The sequence below is a fragment of the Tinamus guttatus genome, unplaced genomic scaffold, assembly GCF_059628265.1.
Source record: "Tinamus guttatus ecotype Peru unplaced genomic scaffold, ASM5962826v1 Tinamus_guttatus_pri_ptg000878l, whole genome shotgun sequence".
Lineage (NCBI taxonomy): Eukaryota > Metazoa > Chordata > Aves > Tinamiformes > Tinamidae > Tinamus > Tinamus guttatus.
Genome location: NW_028289412.1, coordinates 263,879 through 282,078, shown reverse-complemented (window position 1 = coordinate 282,078; position 18,200 = coordinate 263,879). Strand labels below are relative to the sequence as shown.

At 36.4% G+C, this 18,200-nt stretch overlaps 1 protein-coding gene across 3 annotated transcripts; it reads left to right on the top strand.

The window, feature by feature from the left end:
* Positions 1-1,609: 1,609 nt before the first annotated feature.
* Positions 1,610-13,762, top strand: LOC104572782 (E3 ubiquitin-protein ligase RNF170). Of its 3 annotated transcripts, none has more exons than XM_010219957.2 (6): positions 1,610-1,693; positions 6,325-6,400; positions 7,721-7,829; positions 8,748-8,821; positions 10,876-10,980; positions 12,554-13,762. In XM_010219957.2, exons 3-6 carry the CDS (start codon positions 7,760-7,762, stop codon positions 12,821-12,823), a joined length of 519 nt encoding a protein of 172 aa, XP_010218259.1. In that variant the 5' UTR covers positions 1,610-1,693; positions 6,325-6,400; positions 7,721-7,759; the 3' UTR covers positions 12,824-13,762. The 3 variants fall into 3 exon arrangements, with proteins under 3 accessions (XP_010218259.1, XP_010218257.1, XP_088394017.1); XM_010219955.2 differs by having other exon boundaries at positions 1,616-1,755; XM_088537891.1 differs by having other exon boundaries at positions 1,616-1,755; positions 7,718-7,829.
* The last annotated feature ends 4,438 nt before the right edge of the window (positions 13,763-18,200 follow it).

Genomic DNA, 18,200 nt, shown 5'->3' with positions numbered 1-18,200 from the left:
CTTTCCAAATATTAATCATCATTTTAATAGACTGTTGCTTGCAGAAAGCTGTATTTAATGAAAATTGTGAGTGTAGTCACAAAAATATTAATCTCAGTTCAGGTTGAGACACATGTTAGTGTACCCTCATTTGCTGTGTCACTTCATACAGGCTCCATTATTTCATTCTGATTTTCACAGTGGAAGCCCCAAAATATAAGAACAATGAGAGGAATATTCCATTCATTGTCAGTAAGTTTTCCCTGTTCTTGTGGTACTTAATGATACCACTTATTCTGATACTATTTTTGAAGGTTATGTAGGCTTCTTTTTGATTATTGATGTAGAGTGGCTTCCACAAGTGAAATAAAGCCTAGAAAAAAGTTCCTCAACTGGTACAAGAGAAGGAAGTGCATCTGTATTGTGAAAAACATGGCATTTTTTAAATTAAGAACAGCAGATTAGCATGCTAGCTAGGATCGTGCTACGGTAGTTCATTACAGGTTTGTATTAAAATCCTCACGACTGTTCTCTGTTTTGCTATTATTCAGAGTCAGGTGTTGTCTTCTGTGTTGATTTTTACTGGATAACAAGGTTTAAATTCAAAAACGAAGTGTAAGCTGTGGAGAGGAACACTGATGAAAGCTTGCAGGACTGGAGCAGGAAATAGATTATACCAGTCTTACCTGACTGTAAAGGCTCATGCTGATATTTTATGGCAGCCCTGTTGGACAAATACTTTAATTGTGTATGGACACAGTTTCATTATGACAGTTTTTATTATCTTTTTCCTAAAGTCACTTTATTTCTCCTAGTTTCATAATATTCACAGCTGTGGTTCATTTTACTTCCTGATTGCAGCGGGAGCAATTTAGAAGTGTGTTGCAGATGCTTTTATTTTGCTTATGTCTTCAGCTGTAGTAGAATAAATGTTATTACTGGCTGGCAAGTCATTCTGATTTTTGCAGATGTGAAATGAATATAAAATAAGTGAATCTAGTGAGCGAAGTCTGAAAATATTCAATTTCTTTCAAACTTTTCCTATGTTTCCAGCTGATGGATGTAAACTGTATAGAAAAGGCAGACAGAATATAAAATGCATGGCATGATTCCTGTCTATACTCATCATCCTTTAAAACACAAATATACTTGCTTCTTTATTCAAGTAAGTAGTGTAAATTAGGTTTCTTAAAAATACACTATCTTAGCTTAACAGCAGTAGTGCATTGTGTACTAGCTAATGTTCTTGGTGAAGTAAGCTCATTATACTCTATAAGAGGACTGCCCTTAGAATATGTCAAGTCCAGCAGACTGTCCTATCCTTACGCAATATATCTGGTAAATATCTCCAGATAAACTATCTGATTTTTAAGTCATTTGAGACTTTCTACTGTGCAAGGACAGCAATGCTTTATTGTCCTCTGCAGCAATCTCTGGTAAAATGCAGCTATTTTCTTTTGCTTTATCATTTTTGAACCCCAGGTAAAGACTAATCTGAACCTCAATAATTTATCGTTTGTATGAATATATGTGTATACAAAGATTTCTGTATCCGTAAAGTCTCTGTGCATATATATACCGTTATATAAATATATATGTGTGTGCGTGTATATATTTCTTTTTACATTTTAGAGCTGGGATGGCCAGTCATGAAGCAGAAGTTCAGAGTTTGAAGCTAGATAATGATTCATTTATAGAAGGAATAAGTGACCAGGTACTGGTGGCAGTTGTGCTCAGTTTCACTTTCATTGCTGCTCTGGTATATACCCTTTTAAGGTGAGAATATGTTGATAAGAATTGATCACCATACCTCAGTTTCTAACATACTAACTTTTTCAATAAATACTTGCATTAGTGTACAACAACTGTGGTTTTATGACTTTAAGTAAATCATTATTCAATCACTTACTTCTAACTGGTTCCCCGTCAGATTTTCGTAATTTAATTCACAATTAAGAATGAAATGATTCATTTTCCAAAAAGGATGCCAAACTCCTTCATATATTATTTAAGTGATCCAATTGAATGATCTCTGTAATTCCTCAAGATTTAAAATGATTTAATTTATGATATGCATGGCTGGTGTTGTATTTCCTTATTAAGTATATCCCATGTGCAGTCTCCTTAAAAAAGGAAAGAAAAGAAAAAGAGAAAAAAACTGAGTGATTTGTTTCTAAATGAGTATGCTTGGAAAATATTGAACTGTGATACAATTTCCATAAAGAAAAATATTAAATTCAAAGTTGAACAAAACTAATCTGTGGTCTCTGTAGTTTCAGAGATTTTTCTTGAGACCTTATGAGTGTGTTAGTCAATGCATTTTTGAGAAACTAATCTGTAATTATCTGTAACTTTTTGAGATTTTAAGCCTGGTTTTATGAAAGTCTGTAGAATTCTAGGCATAGATGAGTTCTAACAACCAAGATAATTTGATTTTTGTGAGCTGTTGTCTTTGTGGGTAGATTCTCATCAATAAATTCCATATGAGATGAATGTTTGGGAGATATGCGGAGAGTAAGCTATGAAAGAAACCACAAGTATGAAAGCTTATACCAGAAGCAAGACTGGAAGGTAGTGCTGCTGTTCTCAGGCAAGAGATGAAATAGATAGGAAAGCAGTTTCTGCTGTAGGAAAGGAATCTTAGAGAAGATATTTCTCTAAGGAAAGGAATCTTAGAGAATACACTTCAACTTGCTTTCCTTGCCAAGGCTATTTCAGTCATTCAGATGCCTCCAAGAGTGTCTCTCATTCCTCAGTCATCTTTGCTTTCTCATGCTTCCTCTAGTCCTTATATTCACATATTCAGCATTTGTAATCTGAATTTATAAGTGTGTATTTAAATAGCAAACTTCATTTCAAAAATTAAAGCATGGTTACATTTAATTTTGAAATCTTCTGAACTTTGCAAAGGAAGACAAATTAGAAGTATAAAAAAGAGTCAGTGGAACAAGTAGCGGTCAATAGGAATAGTATCAGAATCGGTATAAATGATATGAAACCCTCCATCCTTGTTATTTCATATCATTGATACCACTTGGGGAAGGAAAATGACTTCTTCCTATTTGTTTAGTGGAATGAGCCAAATAAAGAGATTGCGCATCCCGTTATGCACCTGAATGGTTTCCTTGACGAAAAAGCAAACTTGGAACATAGGTTCCTCTACTTTAGACTGTCTTGAAGCTAGTTTTCTTGTGCCTAGCATGAGTCCCTTCTAAAAGACTTAGCAGCATCTTATTCAGCTCCATTGTCCCCTCCAATATCTCCTAAAATTGTCTCTATTCAGTAGCATTTTTTTCCATACCTCCATGCCTAATATGTTTATTATCTCTGTTAAAATCCGTAAAGTTCATTATTCCTTATTTCTTTGACACTGAAGGGGAGACAGGGAAGACAAGGAAGGAATTTTCATTTCTGTTTATTTTTGGTAGTACAATACTCCATGTACTCCTTATCCTATATACATCATCTCAGCCTCTTTGCCATCCACGTTTCTGTTTGCAACATCTGAAAATACTTAAATTGGGCCTTGAAGGAACATGCTCTGGGTACAAATCTAGGAAAGTAGACTTAAGAGAATGCATAAGATCACAGCAGTTGAATAAAAAGGATACTTCTCCTTATCAAGAGGAGTCAAGAGACTCCTAGAGAAGGAGTAGTATCACAGCTAAAGTAGCTTTTGTGGGGCAGAAGTGGAGTATGAAAAGAACTGTTAAGGGATATGGTTGCTGTGCTTGTTTCTAGCAGAGAAAACTCACTGAAGCCTCACATCAGGGCATGAGCTAATGGTCCCTCTACCTTTGATGAAAGAACTATGAACAGTTACTAATGTATCTACTAAGTTGCAGCTGTTTCATTCATTTGCTGTTCCTTGAGTAATAATTTCTAAAGGAAATGGAGACAGGTTTTTGCCATCACCTCTTAAACTTGTCAGTAAAGGGTCACATTACAAATTGAAATCTTAATTTATCCAGCAAGTTAAAGGGTATAGTACTGACCCTTTACTGTGATATGTCAGAAATTCCCTGCTTGCCCCAGATGACTTACCTAACCCATTCTTGTAAGTCTGCAGCTTTAGATGTTTTTCTCTAATTATTCTATTCCATCATATGGTTTTACTGTAAAATCCATTCATCATTTTCAGCAGAGCTGAGACTTTAAATCTTGGACAATAACGATGGTATTGCAGTGATGCTCCAACCCCATAAGTGCTATTCCTCCCTTTCTCTGCGTATTGAATGCAGGCAGACTACCTGTTTTTGGTAACAACAGTTTGGTTGTACAGCACTAATACTCAATAATCAGGAAATGAAAAGAAGAGAATATGCTTTTAGCTTTTTCTTTCCAATTTGCCTGTGGTAATGCCTGTAAGTACATAGGTCCTTGCTGTGTCTCATTTATTTCAAAACATTTCCTTATACTAATTTATGAATGGAGCATGTCTGAAACTTCACTTGTCCCCTCTCAGACATGGTGCAGGGCTCTGTTACATAAGAAGCTTAGGCATAAATAACAGATCCTCAACTTCAGTAGCTCTGCAAATAATCTTGTCTGTTTAACACAGCCTATGATACCAAACTACCACCATGTATGTGAATAATTGTACAAAGAAGTTATTCTAATATTGTCTGGGTGACTTTACCACACCTATTTGACTTAACATGGCTTTTTACTGTAGAAAATTCAAAATTAGTTACTCTAGTTCACTGATTCCCTCTAGTAGAAATTCAAAATTAGTTGTTTATGAAGGGATGAAAATAAAATGGTTTATAATTCATACCTTCCAATTGTGTGTGATTTGAATACAGTTTCAGTATACATTAAATTTTTGACAAAATGAAGGTGTGAAATATGCCAACTTGTAGAGGCTAAACAAGGAAAAAATACATACATGTATCATACATGTGTCATGTTATGTCAAACTGTTCACAAAATCTGATTTTTAGGTAAGCTTTCCATTGTATAATTTACATATATGTGAGTCATATTATTGTTAAATTGACCCGTATTATTGTTAAATACACTTATGTTTTATGGATAATCAGGCAGCTATTAGCATGAAAATACACTTTTGTTCATTCTAAATTTAAGAAAAAACAAAGGAAAGATGGCAGTAATGCAGGATTATGATTGTCCACACCATATGATGCAAAAATTGCAGAAACTTCTATGAGGAAGTCATGTAAATAAAACTACAGCCAGAAGAATCCTAAAAATTCAGCTGGCCGCAGCCCACAGCTCTGACGGCATCAGCCTCCCTAGACTATCCCTGGAAGAAGCTTAACCTGTTTTGGGATTTAATGTTCAATCGAAGATAGTCCACAGTACTCTCCTTGGAGTTTTGTACACTTAACAATTAAAAAATTGTTTTCATTGCCCTTAAGTAACTTATACATAATTATTCAGAATTACAGAATAGAAGACTTATCCTGTCCCCTTTTTCTGCATAACCTATCTTCTCTACAGACCCCAGTTCTTCAGTTCCTCTCTTAATGTTTTAAAAATATGGCCAGTGGTTTTTATCATTCTCTTCTGAACTTTCACCAGCTTTTGAACATGTTTTTATCCATTTAGACGAACGTGGAGAGCAGAATACAGATTTGCTTTTTTGGAACAACATGATGTTGTTGATTCATATTTAGTGTAACACAATGTTTTTAAACTTGTCAGCATCATTTCTAATTCCACTCCTGTTGCCCACTGTGCTTCTGAATTTCAGAATTTAATATATCCAGCTTCCTTTCTTCAGTGAATCACTTCTCTCTGATTCCTTTTTGTCTTGATATCTCTAACCTGTATTTTTCTCACCACTAGTCTGCACTGATTTCTTTTTATATCTTATCTGCTGGTAGTTACATAAAGTCAACATTCTAAAGCTAAGAGTTTTCCCCTTCCTATACAAATGTTATATCTTTATTTTTCAGGTGGCAAATTACACCGAGATTATAAAGATTTTTCAGCTTTGCGGTACTAATTTATATAGTGAATAATAATAATAAAAAAAAAAAACAAGAAATTTACACATAAACCAGCAATGCAAAAATTAAAAATATTTCTGTGTGATAAAGAGCTTCAGAAAAAACCTTGGTTTTAACATAACTTTTAAGTTATGGAGGTTTGTTTTAGAGAAATCTTGCTGTTGTGCAGCTTCAAAAGTCTATGGTAACTTTAGGATGTACAATGAATGTGTTGTTTCCTTAATTATATGTACTTCCTTTAAAATTCTTTATAGCAGGAAAGCAGATTTTTCCCCCTTTGTTTCAAGTCTCATTTTGTTCAGTCAGTTATTTTCAGGGCTGAGTCTCAGAATTCACCTTTTTTTTTCATTTCTTGTATTTTCTTTCACAGAAATGAGCATCAGAACATACACCCAGAAAATCAAGAGCTAGTGCGAGCTCTTCGTCAACAGCTTCAGACAGAGCAGGTGCTGTGCTAAATGCTGGAAAGGTTGGGCTTCTCCTCCGAGGTTCTGGAAGGAAATAGCCTTGAAAATTAAGGATGCATGTTAAGTGTACAGAGTCAACCCTAAAATTTATCAAGGAGTGCAAAGACATGTTGTTTTTTTTGGACAAATCAAGTCATTAAAAATAAGGATTTGTCTAGTTCTTTTTTCAAACCAGCTTCCACCACACGGTGGAGTTCACTACGTTACATTATGTTCTTCCTGCGCTGTTTCTGCTTGCTTAGTGGTAAGGAAAAGGAAATCTGGAGTACAGCTTGCTGCCACCAGGCAGGGGTCAGATGTTTAAACTGATAAATAATGTGTAGCAGAACAATGGCACAGCGGAGAGGGACAGGCAAGATGTATTTCACCCAGTTCTCACTTGTAGAGGAGAGATTGGGAGAGAATGGGCCACTTTGCTAGAAATTGCTGAGCCCTAGCCCTGCACTGAGAGAAGCCATACTTTCTTGGAATGTATCGAGGAGACTCTTCTATCACAGCACTTCTTGAAATAACAGCAGATTTTCGACTATAATGTCTGCTAGTGTAGAGGAAAAGCATGGTGGAATCGGGAGAAAGAATATTCCATGGCAGCAAAATAAATCAGGACTTCAAAAAAAGAGTTGTCTTGTGACATGGGAAGCTGAGCCCAAGCATGGCTTAGTAGTTACAACAGATATGTGCCCAGATAGCGGCAGCCATGCATGTCTGTGTGGATTTATTGTTTCTGTTCTATTGACAAGATGCTGGAAGGAGTCGGCAGTAATCTGAGATAGCTGTCGGCTCTTAAAATTCAAAGCAAATCATACAACATCTCCGATTTCTAGTAGGAGACGCACAAACCTGCATCTGTGTTTGGGGTGGAGAACAGTAAATACAGCTATTGGTAAATGATGTAGGTTCGTTACCTGGTGCATTCTGAGCAGAGTTACTTAGGATTATGAAGTACTGAGTTGATACAAAGTCTGTAGTGTATTTAACCTAATGTATCCCAGTTAATGTGTAGGTGCAGGCAAGTTCTTCCTTTGTGTTCCCTGACTGGAATGAAGCACATACTGTGTAAAACAGATAAACTAATGTGCTTATCACACAAAGAACTTGCCTAGTGAATCAATATTTGCATTTAAGTATATTCAGTTTTTGAATTGAGATATATTTCTATTTCGTTTCATATAATTTTGTATTTGAGTGTTTGACTTCTAGTTAATAAACATTAAGACTTGTTTATTTTTTTAAGTTCAGGTAGACTTCTTGTGTAAAAGATGGTCTCAAACATTTTCCATTTCTCTTTTGCCACAGCAGGATGCATCTGCTGGTGATAGGCATCGTTTCTATACTGATATGTCCTGTCCGGTCTGTTTGCAACAGGCTACATTTCCTATTGAAACAAACTGTGGACATCTCTTCTGTGGTAAGTGAAAAAATATATGGAGACACATACAGGAAGCACACCAGCACAAGTACTGTTACCATAATGTAAAGCTTTGTTCTATTTTAGCTGCTTATTTTCTAGTCTGCATTAAAATTATTTCTAATGCAATCTGCATTAGAAATCATTTTCTGTATAACTTGCTGAGAAAGTACATTTGCTAATAAAGTAACATGTAACAGTGTTACATGTTTTTATGTACATTATTACATATTACATATATAATGTTATGTACATATATACATTATTACATATTACATTATTTTGCTATGCTATCAGGATTGAAACTGCTGTTAATTTAAAAGCATTAAGGACAGTGTATTGTTTATTTCCAGCTAGTAAAAAACTAGAGAGGCTGAAAGACATTTGAGATTATACCATTTAAGAAATTTGCATAAAAATATAAGAAATTAAAGCATCGTTGTTATTAGTATGTAGTTGGTGTTTTTGTTTTTCTTGGAAATTCTGAAAAAATAAGACTAAATTCACAATGATTACAGTCCTGGGAATTTTTTTTTGAAGGGTGTGTGTAGGTATATATACACAAACACAATATATGTAAGTATATGTAAACTTATACATATATTTTATATAGATATTGATACATATTGCTTCCTGTCTTTCAGGTTTCAAGATTCTTTCACTGAATTTATCTAACTTTCTGTAGTATATAATTCATGTAATGCCTGTTTTTTTGAAATAAAAGATTGGCAAATTTAGAAAGCAGTAAAAGAACTTAGACTTTTGTATATTCTTACATTTGTTGATACTCTGATAATAAAGTCAATTTATTTTAGATTAATTTAACAATTCTTGATTTTTATGATTTCTGTGGTTTTACTAGCTAAAATTTTAAACATAAAGTGTTTAAATGTTCGAATGTTTAAAATGTTTCAACAGGTTCCTGCATTATTGCCTACTGGAGGTATGGCTCATGGCTTGGTGCCATCCGTTGTCCAATCTGCAGGCAAACGGTAATATTTCAAATAATTGATTGTATGGGTTTGATGTATGGATATGTTTGATGTAGTGTGGCTAAGCAAAAAGGCACTATGAACTGTAAAAGTCACACCGAAGAAGAAATCTGAATCATGGACATGTCAAGTCTATACTCTGCATATTACATTTTTGGAACTCAGCGCTTTGATAGCTGACTCAGCTAGAGTCAGCAAGACTGTTCCTAGAACTCATAAATAGCATTGATAATTTAGCTATTTTTCTAAAAAGGTATATATGGAAAGAGAAATTGATCTTACTAAGGTCTTTCATGCTGTCTTTCTGACACATATATAACCTGCTTCTTTATCAGAACTTGTATATGAAAGATCTACCTCTTAGAAGATTGCAGTAGACATAATGCTGATGATTTCTAAGAAATACCCCCTCATTTCCTTTTTTCCTTGCTCAAAAAATGTCCATAGTTGTTTCTTATTTTCTTCTTATTTATAGTTTATATGTATTGCTAATTGGAAGCTTTGTAGAGCAAGTACTTGCTTCCTTCCTACACAACATACTTTCAGTGTCAGTTTGAAATATGTCCCTTCAATTCACTAACACTTAGGCTCTTGAAGTCTCATATTCTGTTTTATAATAAGAGTTCACATCTGTATTGTTAACAGTGCAAGTATTAGAGCCTTATATAATTCATCAGAAGTTATTAACATATTTAAAACCACTGCCTGTACTTTGCATCCAAGTTTGACTATGAATCAGCAGTACAAGTGGATATAAGACAGATGAAAGAAAGAAAAACAGGTATGTCTGGAAGAATGAGTGGTTACAGTGTAGTCAAGGAGGAGAAAGGCACAAAAATAAAGGTGATGAGAATGGAAAAGCAGAAAATAACATTGTTTTCACATCTTTCTGTAGATAGACATTCCTCTTTTTTATTATTTTGATGAATAAATAATTTGGGTGAGGCTGTTTGCATGATTATGCACTTTTACTCATTCCTCTGAGTAGGGAAAGTGAGGTTAAATTTTGTAAATGCGTAATTGAAGTGTATAAACATGAACATGCGTCACACAAAAGGCTTGTGGCAGGCCTAGAGCTTCAGTGTCAATGTGTTCACCCTGTTCTTTGCTACATGTGAACGCTCCATTTAAAAACTCCTATAAGAAAGTTCCTCACCTTATACACTCAAAGTTGTTCAGAGTCCAACTTGAAACATTCTGGGGATATAAATGAATTATATCACAAAGCCTGGAAAAGCTTACTTTACAAGTTTAAGATTTCCACATCTAATCATGGAAAGTAATTAAATGCTTCATTTCTAACTTAATGCTAATCCAGAAGTAAATACTGATCAACATACGATTTACAAGACTTATCTGTTGGAGAAAGGAGGTGACTTTTCTTCAGAAGGGTGTTTGTTGTTGTTTGTTTGTTTTCTCGCTTGCTTTATTCCTTAGTGAAAATGGGCCCAGGGATAATCAGCTCTTAAGGCATAAGCAGTTGGGTTTCTTATGATAATCTGTATTTTCTATCTGAACATCACATTTTCTATCTGAACATCACAATACAAGCCCTGTGTTTTCAGGGACTCCTATGCAGACAGATAAGAGCAGAAAAATTTGCTGCACTTACAAAAGAGCTAATAGTTATTATCTCTTTCTGGCAACTTCTGTTTTTCTCCTCGGTCTTGATATAAATGCCCACACAGGCAGATTTGTTGCTTGTTTGCTGACGTGCAAGGTTCTCCTAAAGAGGGAGGAAGGCTTATTTGATTCTCAGTTTAAGAAATAAAACCAGACTGACTTGCTAAATTACGTTTATTCTCATAAGTCTATCTCACCTCTGAAATAGAAATTATTTATATATTGAAAATTATCCTGTAAGCCTCCCTCAGAAGGAGAGTTCTTATGCTGCTTTGTAGCAATCTTTTAAAAAATTCATTAATATTCTTTAAAGAATATTAATATTCTTATTCTATTTTCTTTCTTTATTTCTACTTTATTCTATTATAATTCACAGCATCTATGTTTGAAAAAGAGGTCACACATTAACTAAATCTTCCTGCTGTGCCTAGGTAACATTGTTTTTACCACTATTTAGTGAAGATCAGCAGGATGCGACCCAGGTGCTTCAAGATATTAATGATTACAACCGGAGATTCTCAGGACAGCCCAGATCTGTAAGTTGTGGGAGATTTTGGGTGGACGTCAGAAATTTCAGAGAAGATTATTAGTAATTTTTGTGACTGTTTTTTTTTCCTGAAATTTTAATATTCTGTTCATAATGTGTAAGGAGCTATGCATGCTTTCCTGAGGAAATTTGTCGTTATAGAACCTTTTATTTCTATTTTGTCTGAAAACTACTAACAAGCCTTGAGTAATTTATCTGTTAAGCACTTCTTTGAATCATGAACTCATTAAATGGAAAGGATCTATAATTAGCTAATAAAAATACTGAGTATGAGCTGTGAGAAGGAACATTTTCTGGACTTATCTCTCTAAGCTGATCAAAAGAATAGACTTGAGTTGTATTCTGTGCCTTTCCTCTTATATTTCAATCTGTACTCTTGATTTTTTTGTTTGGTTGGTTTATTTTTCTGCTAGATTATAATACATCCTTTATTTTGCTGTGTGGCTGTGGAAACCTATTTTTGTTATTACTATTTTGATAAAGAGTGAAGGGATATAGTTGAAGTTCTGTGAACTTGAGAAAATCAGTGTTGTGAGCTTGTCTTTTACGTGTGTGTCCTGATTCACAAAGTGAAATGTGTACAGGTGGATAACATTAACTTTACTGAGGGTCTACTTGTCTGCATCTGTGAATTTGTCCATAGTAACAAACATTACCAGGAAAAATCTGCAGTCCAAAAAGACAGAAAAGAAGTGAGAAATGAATTTTTCTTATTTCATTTTCTAAGCACAAAACTTGTAAGCTTTGGATCCAGAATAGTGCCTGAGAGCCCTGAACTGGGCCAGTTAACCTGCTTTTGATCTGCATGAAGCCTATTGCCTTAACCACTTCTAGCCTTCTTTTCTAGAGAAGTATTTGAGCCTTGGCTATAGCTCCCTTTAATTTTATAGCTCTCTGTAAACTAGGAAAGAAATTATACAGAAAAAGATGTCAAGTTCACCCTACCCAAAAAACCTTGATATTTCCCTCAACTAGCAGTCCACCAGTGAGATGACAGGACCATTTTCAAATGATGGGAAGGAGCCAGGAAAAGAGGCACTTAAGGGTTCATCAATTTACTTTTAAGCTTGACCTGTCCTTTGGAAATCTATATGAATCTCTCTCTGTATGATAGAGAGGAAGGTTCATTTCTGAAGAACTGCAATCTTCTTCTACTTTGACTTTTTTTTTGGTGTCTTTCATTCTGATCACTATTCCTCTCTCATTATCATATTTCCTGTTTCTTAATTTCTCAGTGATTGTTTTCCTCTAGTAGTCACTGTTTTTAGTTTGTAATAGATACTGATGTTGTATTTGTGGTGATTCAAATGTATATTTTACTATGCAAAATAGCACAGCTTGTGATTGTTGCTTGAAACGCACATATTTTAAATCTTTAGCTTTTACACAGAAAAACTAAATACAGAGAGTTCTATCTTACTCTTCTAAACTAATGGATTCCAAAGCTGTGATATGGTAATAGAAACTTCATACTTAAATAAAAAAAAAAAGGGGGACGACGACCCATTTAGCATGGGCTTTTTGCTAAAGCACATATTAACTTTTTCTTTCTTTCTCCATAGATTATGGAAAGAATTATGGATCTACCCACTTTATTGCGGCATGCTTTCCGGGAGATGTTTTCTGTTGGGGGCCTCTTCTGGATGTTTCGTATCAGGATATTCCTCTGCTTGCTTGGAGCCTTGCTCTATCTGGCTTCACCTCTGGATTTTCTTCCTGAAGCCCTTTTTGGAATTCTGGGTTTTTTGGATGATTTCTTTGTAATTTTTCTTCTGCTAATATACATCTCTATTATGTACCGAGAAGTGGTAACACAGAGGCTGAATAGATGAAATGAATGAAACTGACCCAGATGCAGAGGCAGTTGTGGAAGGTTATAAAAATACAACCATGACCTAAGTATGATGTGACAGGGTGCCTGCCTACAGTTTCAGTATTTACAATTCCATAGCTTCTAGTTGATCATCTTATGCAAATATGAAGGGTTAATATGTGGTGATGCTTAACTGGAATCCTCAGTTTGTGTATTACATACGCTTTAGTAATGATGAAGTCAGTTTTGTAACGTAATAAACTACCTTCATCTGCTTATAACTGATAAGCAATTGTATGTAATCGAAGAAGAAAACGCCACCTCTGGTGTGTGGTTTGTGGAAAAAAAGTTCTAGTAAAGGGCTTTTGGCAGAAAGTCAGTCTGCGTAATCTGGACCTGTTTAAAGAAATTTGGGAGCTCTTCACTGTGCAGTTATAAAATCACATAATATCTCACTGTGGTGGGCTCTCTGTGGAAGAAAAAAACAAAGAAAAAGCATCACAGGTCCCACCCTGCAGTTTGCTGATGTCCACAGTTCATGCTTCCCAAATCAAATCAAACACCTCACTGTTCCTTGAACTGTACAACATACAGCTGCATGAAATTCATACAATTTTTTAATATATTTTGGAATATGCATATGCCGTCTCATCTAGGTGGAGAAACAACCAATATGCTGCACACCAGACTGGCTAATGCTCTGTTTTTAAATGGCAGCAGAGCTTGTCTCTGGAGGCTTGTTTATTTGGAAAGCATAGTGGGTTATCTCATGTTGATTTGTGTGCTGGTTTGGGTTAATGCAGTATATCTAAATTTAAGTTTGCACCCCTATATTTGCATTAAAGTATTTAATTGATGGAAAGAACCCACAGAATTCAGTTAGTGATTAAAGAAAAAGTAGGCAGAACTGGATATTGACAATTCAGAATTTTACCCTGAATATGAATTCTGCAATGCAGGTGCAGAGGTGCGATTAAATGACTTGAGTATTGGTTTTTTTGGTTTGGCGTTGGTGGTTTTTTCTTTGCTTGGTTGGTTTGGGATGGGTAGAGGAGGTCAGAATTAACTTGAAAGTCCTGTGATAAGGGGACCACAAAAAAATCATGGAAAAGTTTTCAGACTGCCAAAATATTAATTATCCTTAATGTTGACTCTTTTTTTCTGTTGAATTCAAAGATATTCTATCATCGCTGCAGCAGTAATTTGAAAATAATTTCTTCATATGAATTCTGTGCCACTAGAAAACTCAAGGGTATTCTCAATCTATGTATTTTTAGTTAGAGGAAAGATAGTGTTTGCCATTTCACTTTAGTTTCCTGAGTACTTGAAAGACAGTAACTAGAAAGGGGATCCTTTGCATGTTTACATAATATGGGGAGCGACTTTCAGTGATAAAGGGACGTTTTTGCAAATGCTGTTTGGACACGCGCAGAAATCTTTCCATATGCTCGTGGTACTGAGGTGTGTGCAGCAAAGTGGTGGGACTGGTGCCTCTTCTGTGGCTGATGCTGGAGATTTTCCCTTAAGGTCAGTGTTTTGAAAGTGACATTCATTTAAAAGTGAATTCAGTGATTCTTCATCTGAAAATTTAGTATTGAAAATCCAAAGCCATGTCACAGCTGAACTGGAAAGCTTAATTTTTCCCTCTGCTCTAGTTAGTTTTGAGTTGGACAAGAAGAGAAAAAGGAAGTGAGATAAGGGTGAGGGGAGGAGAGAGACAGAGGAAAAGAGTTTTCTAAGCAAATTCTGCTACTTTCGGCAAACTTCACCTATTCTTAAGTGTCTGTCTTGAGATTTTCCTTTTGCTTTGGCATCATTAATGATGATTTGGTGACTACCTCAGTTAAAAGTCACTAGGGTAATATTGAGCAACTGGGGGATATTCATTAACTATTAAATATATGTGCAACGCAAGATAGTAAGGATGCTGGTGAGACAGGACTGTGCAGTTTTGCCCAAAGCAATGCTTTCTATCAGATTTTTCATTATTTTTAATTAAGTAAATTTAACACTCCCTTTTCTCTTTAAATTAAGCTAGTGGGTCTCCTTAGAGAACAGCGCGAGCTATTATTGGAGTCTGTCTATAAAATCGCTTGATCTAATACCTCCCTCGTATGTTTACTCTGTAATTGCATTTTTACTTTTTTTCGCATGCCCTTCTAAATCCTGAGTGGATGTAGAAGTATCTGAAGCTGGCTGACAAGCTGCCTGCTGATGTCCTCAGTCAGCTCCTTTAATTTCACATGCTATATAAAGAAGTTCACAGAGAAATATTTATCTAAGGAATTTCTGAAGAACAGACCTTCTTTTGTAGCTGAACTCAAGTTCAAGCCACATGCATCTATATAAAGAGTTCCTGTATTCCATTTCCTCCTTCACCTCTTCCTTTCTGCCAGCCAGGAAGGTCTCACTTGATACCTCTGCTTAATTTAGGGTAGCAAAGAGCATTATAAGCTTTAATTCAACATACAAAGTGCTTGACAGAATTAGGACCATCTCTGCTTTTCACCAATACATGTCTGTTTGCATGTGGACACCTTTGTGGAGTGAACAGCTGTAACGTAAGAGGGTCTTATATCAAAGACCTCATTTGCCCGCCAGCGCTTGGCCAGTGCTACTTTAGCAAGTCTGAACTAGCTGTGAATTAGCTCTCCTGGATAATGCTGGCAGTATGGCTGGAGCTTAGTCCAAGCTGCAGGGCCATGCGAGTATTTTGTCTTCCCAAACTATGTCCTGTCAAGTTATTTTGATAGCAAGTGTTTGTGGTAAGTGTAATAAGCAGAGCTGAGCGGTAGTTTCAGAATTAGAAAGAAATACCTGATGTTGTGCATGCAGCACTGCAGACGTGGCTCGCTGGAGGGCAAGGCTCATGGAATGGGGCAGCTGTGTCCTGAAGGCAGAAAAATACATCAGTAAGTGCAAGACCTAGTAGCAGAGAAGACATGTGGGGGAAAGTACTGTTCTTAAAAGGTTCTTATGGCTTTGTGAAAAAAATATGTCAAATATTTCATCTAACAGTATTAAAAAAGAGGAAAATTAAAGTTTTACTTTGTAGCTCTTATGAAAAACTTGTAGCATCTTAAGGCCAGGTGATGACCCTTATTGCATTTACCATACAGAACAATATTCTTCTGTGTTGTTTTGTGATCCACACTATCGATATCTGAGAGGTCGAAGCAGCGTGGTGTAATTTGGGGATACAATTTTCCATGGGTTTTATAGAACTCTTCATAGCTGTGATGTGCTTGTTTCACGAGATTTTTAAGACAAAAGGATTCAAATCTGCCTGTTGTTATTTGTAATTATAATAAATTGTTATTAAGGCAATGGACTCTCTTGACTGATTTTATCGGCTTTCTGGGTGGGAATGTGTTGTACTCCAGCCTTTCCTTTGCTCTTTCTGTTTGGCAGGTGGTAGCTCTTCTGCAAAGAAAATAAAAACTCCACTGCTGCTCATCCTAGCACCTCTAGACAGGATGGTCAGAGATAGCTCAGTGCTTCTATTGATTATTGCGGCTGTAGGATAGCAACATTTCAGGGTCTTGGAAATGTCCAAAAGGACACTGAGCATCTTTCCTTGAGCAGCCTAATTGGTACCTTCAGACTCATGGGCAGACTCTGGGTTTTCAGGATGATAAACGAGAGCAGATTGTTTATTGAATGTCATCCGCACACCAATTTGCCAAGCAGAAAGGAGGTGAATGAGAATCCTGTTAATGAGGTGAATTGAATCAGCCTCTGTTGGGACAGAGCAAGGAGGAAGGGTGGTGTGGGGCAAAGAGGAGCCGGGTGAGACTGGCCCGGCTGAATGAAGATCCCTCTTACTGCTGGCTGCACATGCAAGGAGATGGCTCCTTGGCTGAGGCTGACAGGGTAAGTGGCCATTCCTGGAGGTCTGTTGTGCCACATGGCCACCTGTTACGAAAAACTGCAAACACATTGGGATGGAGAAACTGATGGAAGGACGCTAGGGAAGCTGTGAGAAGATTAGTGCAAGGAGATGCTGGAATTGGAGAAGTTGTAGGCTTGGTTTTCCTCCCCTTTTCCTGCAGGAGAGGGTGGATCTGAAAGTCGGAGCGGGGAAAACATCCGAGTCACTTTAAGTATGGGAGTTTGAGCTTGCTCTTGCTCAAGGGCAAATGGACTTCCAAAAGTAATCAGTGTAGAAATGCTTGTAAAAAACACTTCAGCCACCCCAGCCAAAATATTCAAGAGCGGCTAAAATGCCTGAAGAGCTCAAATTTCTCTTTCCCTGAGCAGCCCAGGTCCTGTTTGCAGCACCACAGTGTTTTGCCTTCAACAGAACCTAGAAACAGCTTAGCAAAGAAAATAGCCACAGAAAATATATTCCCTTCTGTGGAATTTGGTTTCTGACTCAGAAGCTTGGGGAAGAAGATGCTCAATTTCTTTCCAAGAGCCAAGGCAGGTGCAGCCTTCCCAAGCAGCACAACCTATTCCCACTTGCATAGGATGTGGTGGTGCTGTGGTTAAGTAGAGATTACATCTGTAGCCAGAGATTTGGCTCATTCAGAGGATTATACTCCAAGTAACAAGACACTAATATTACAAAATAAGGTGCAAGCTAGAGGTGGGAGTAGAATTTCCTACACTGTAGCTTGGGTTCAGGCTCTTCAGGTAATCTCAGTTATTGCCTTGGGACCTTTTACTGAAACTTTTGTAGTAAGAGTTAGTATTAAATTGAAGGATGCCAAGGCAGAGAAGACGATGTAGGAAAAGGCTCCACGTTAAAAAAATCCATGTTGTCTGCTGTACTCTTTTTGGAACTGCATGAGCCCTTACAACAACACTTAAATATCTTGTAGCTCTTTGTAAAAAAATACTAGATAAAAAACACAAGAATAATGAAAAGTCTAGAAAATGCTTCTGAGAGGAAAGATTTTGTGTATAGAGGAGACTGAAAAAGACATTGGGAAAGTTTTTAAATATGTTAAAAAGCCATTGCAAGCAGAGAGCAAGGAATCATTCTCTACGTCTGGTATGAATAGAGGAAGTAGCAGTGAGCTTAAATTTCATCAGATGAGATTTAGATTGCAAAAAACCTGCTGACGTGATCCAGCAGAGGATATTACCTGGGGCACTGGTGGAATCTGTCCTGAGAGACTTTTTTAATGCTTGTATTAACATCTGCCAGGATGGAGTTCAGTGCAGCTAGTCCTGCCTTGGGAAAGGCAGATACTTGAAAAGATTTCTGCTTTCAGCATAGTTTTCTGTGGGCATTAATAGCCATGGGATTAGAGGAGTCCTGACCTGATCAAGCCTGTTTTTCTACTGGTATTTCTAATGCACTTTACCTGTATATACCTTTAGTATTTACATAAATACTTTTATGCATTTATCAGCCAGCACTCCTGACCACGTTGTTTTTCTTTTTTTTC

Coding starts and splice junctions, on each gene's coding strand:
- LOC104572782 (XM_088537891.1), top strand. CDS start 1,619: ATGGCCAGTCATGAAGCAGAAGTTCAGAGTTTGAAGCTAGATAATGAT. Junction 8,822..10,875: donor GTCCAATCTGCAGGCAAACG/GTAATATTTCAA, acceptor TGCTGTGCCTAG/GTAACATTGTTTTTACCACT. Junction 10,981..12,553: donor TCTCAGGACAGCCCAGATCT/GTAAGTTGTGGG, acceptor CTTTCTCCATAG/ATTATGGAAAGAATTATGGA.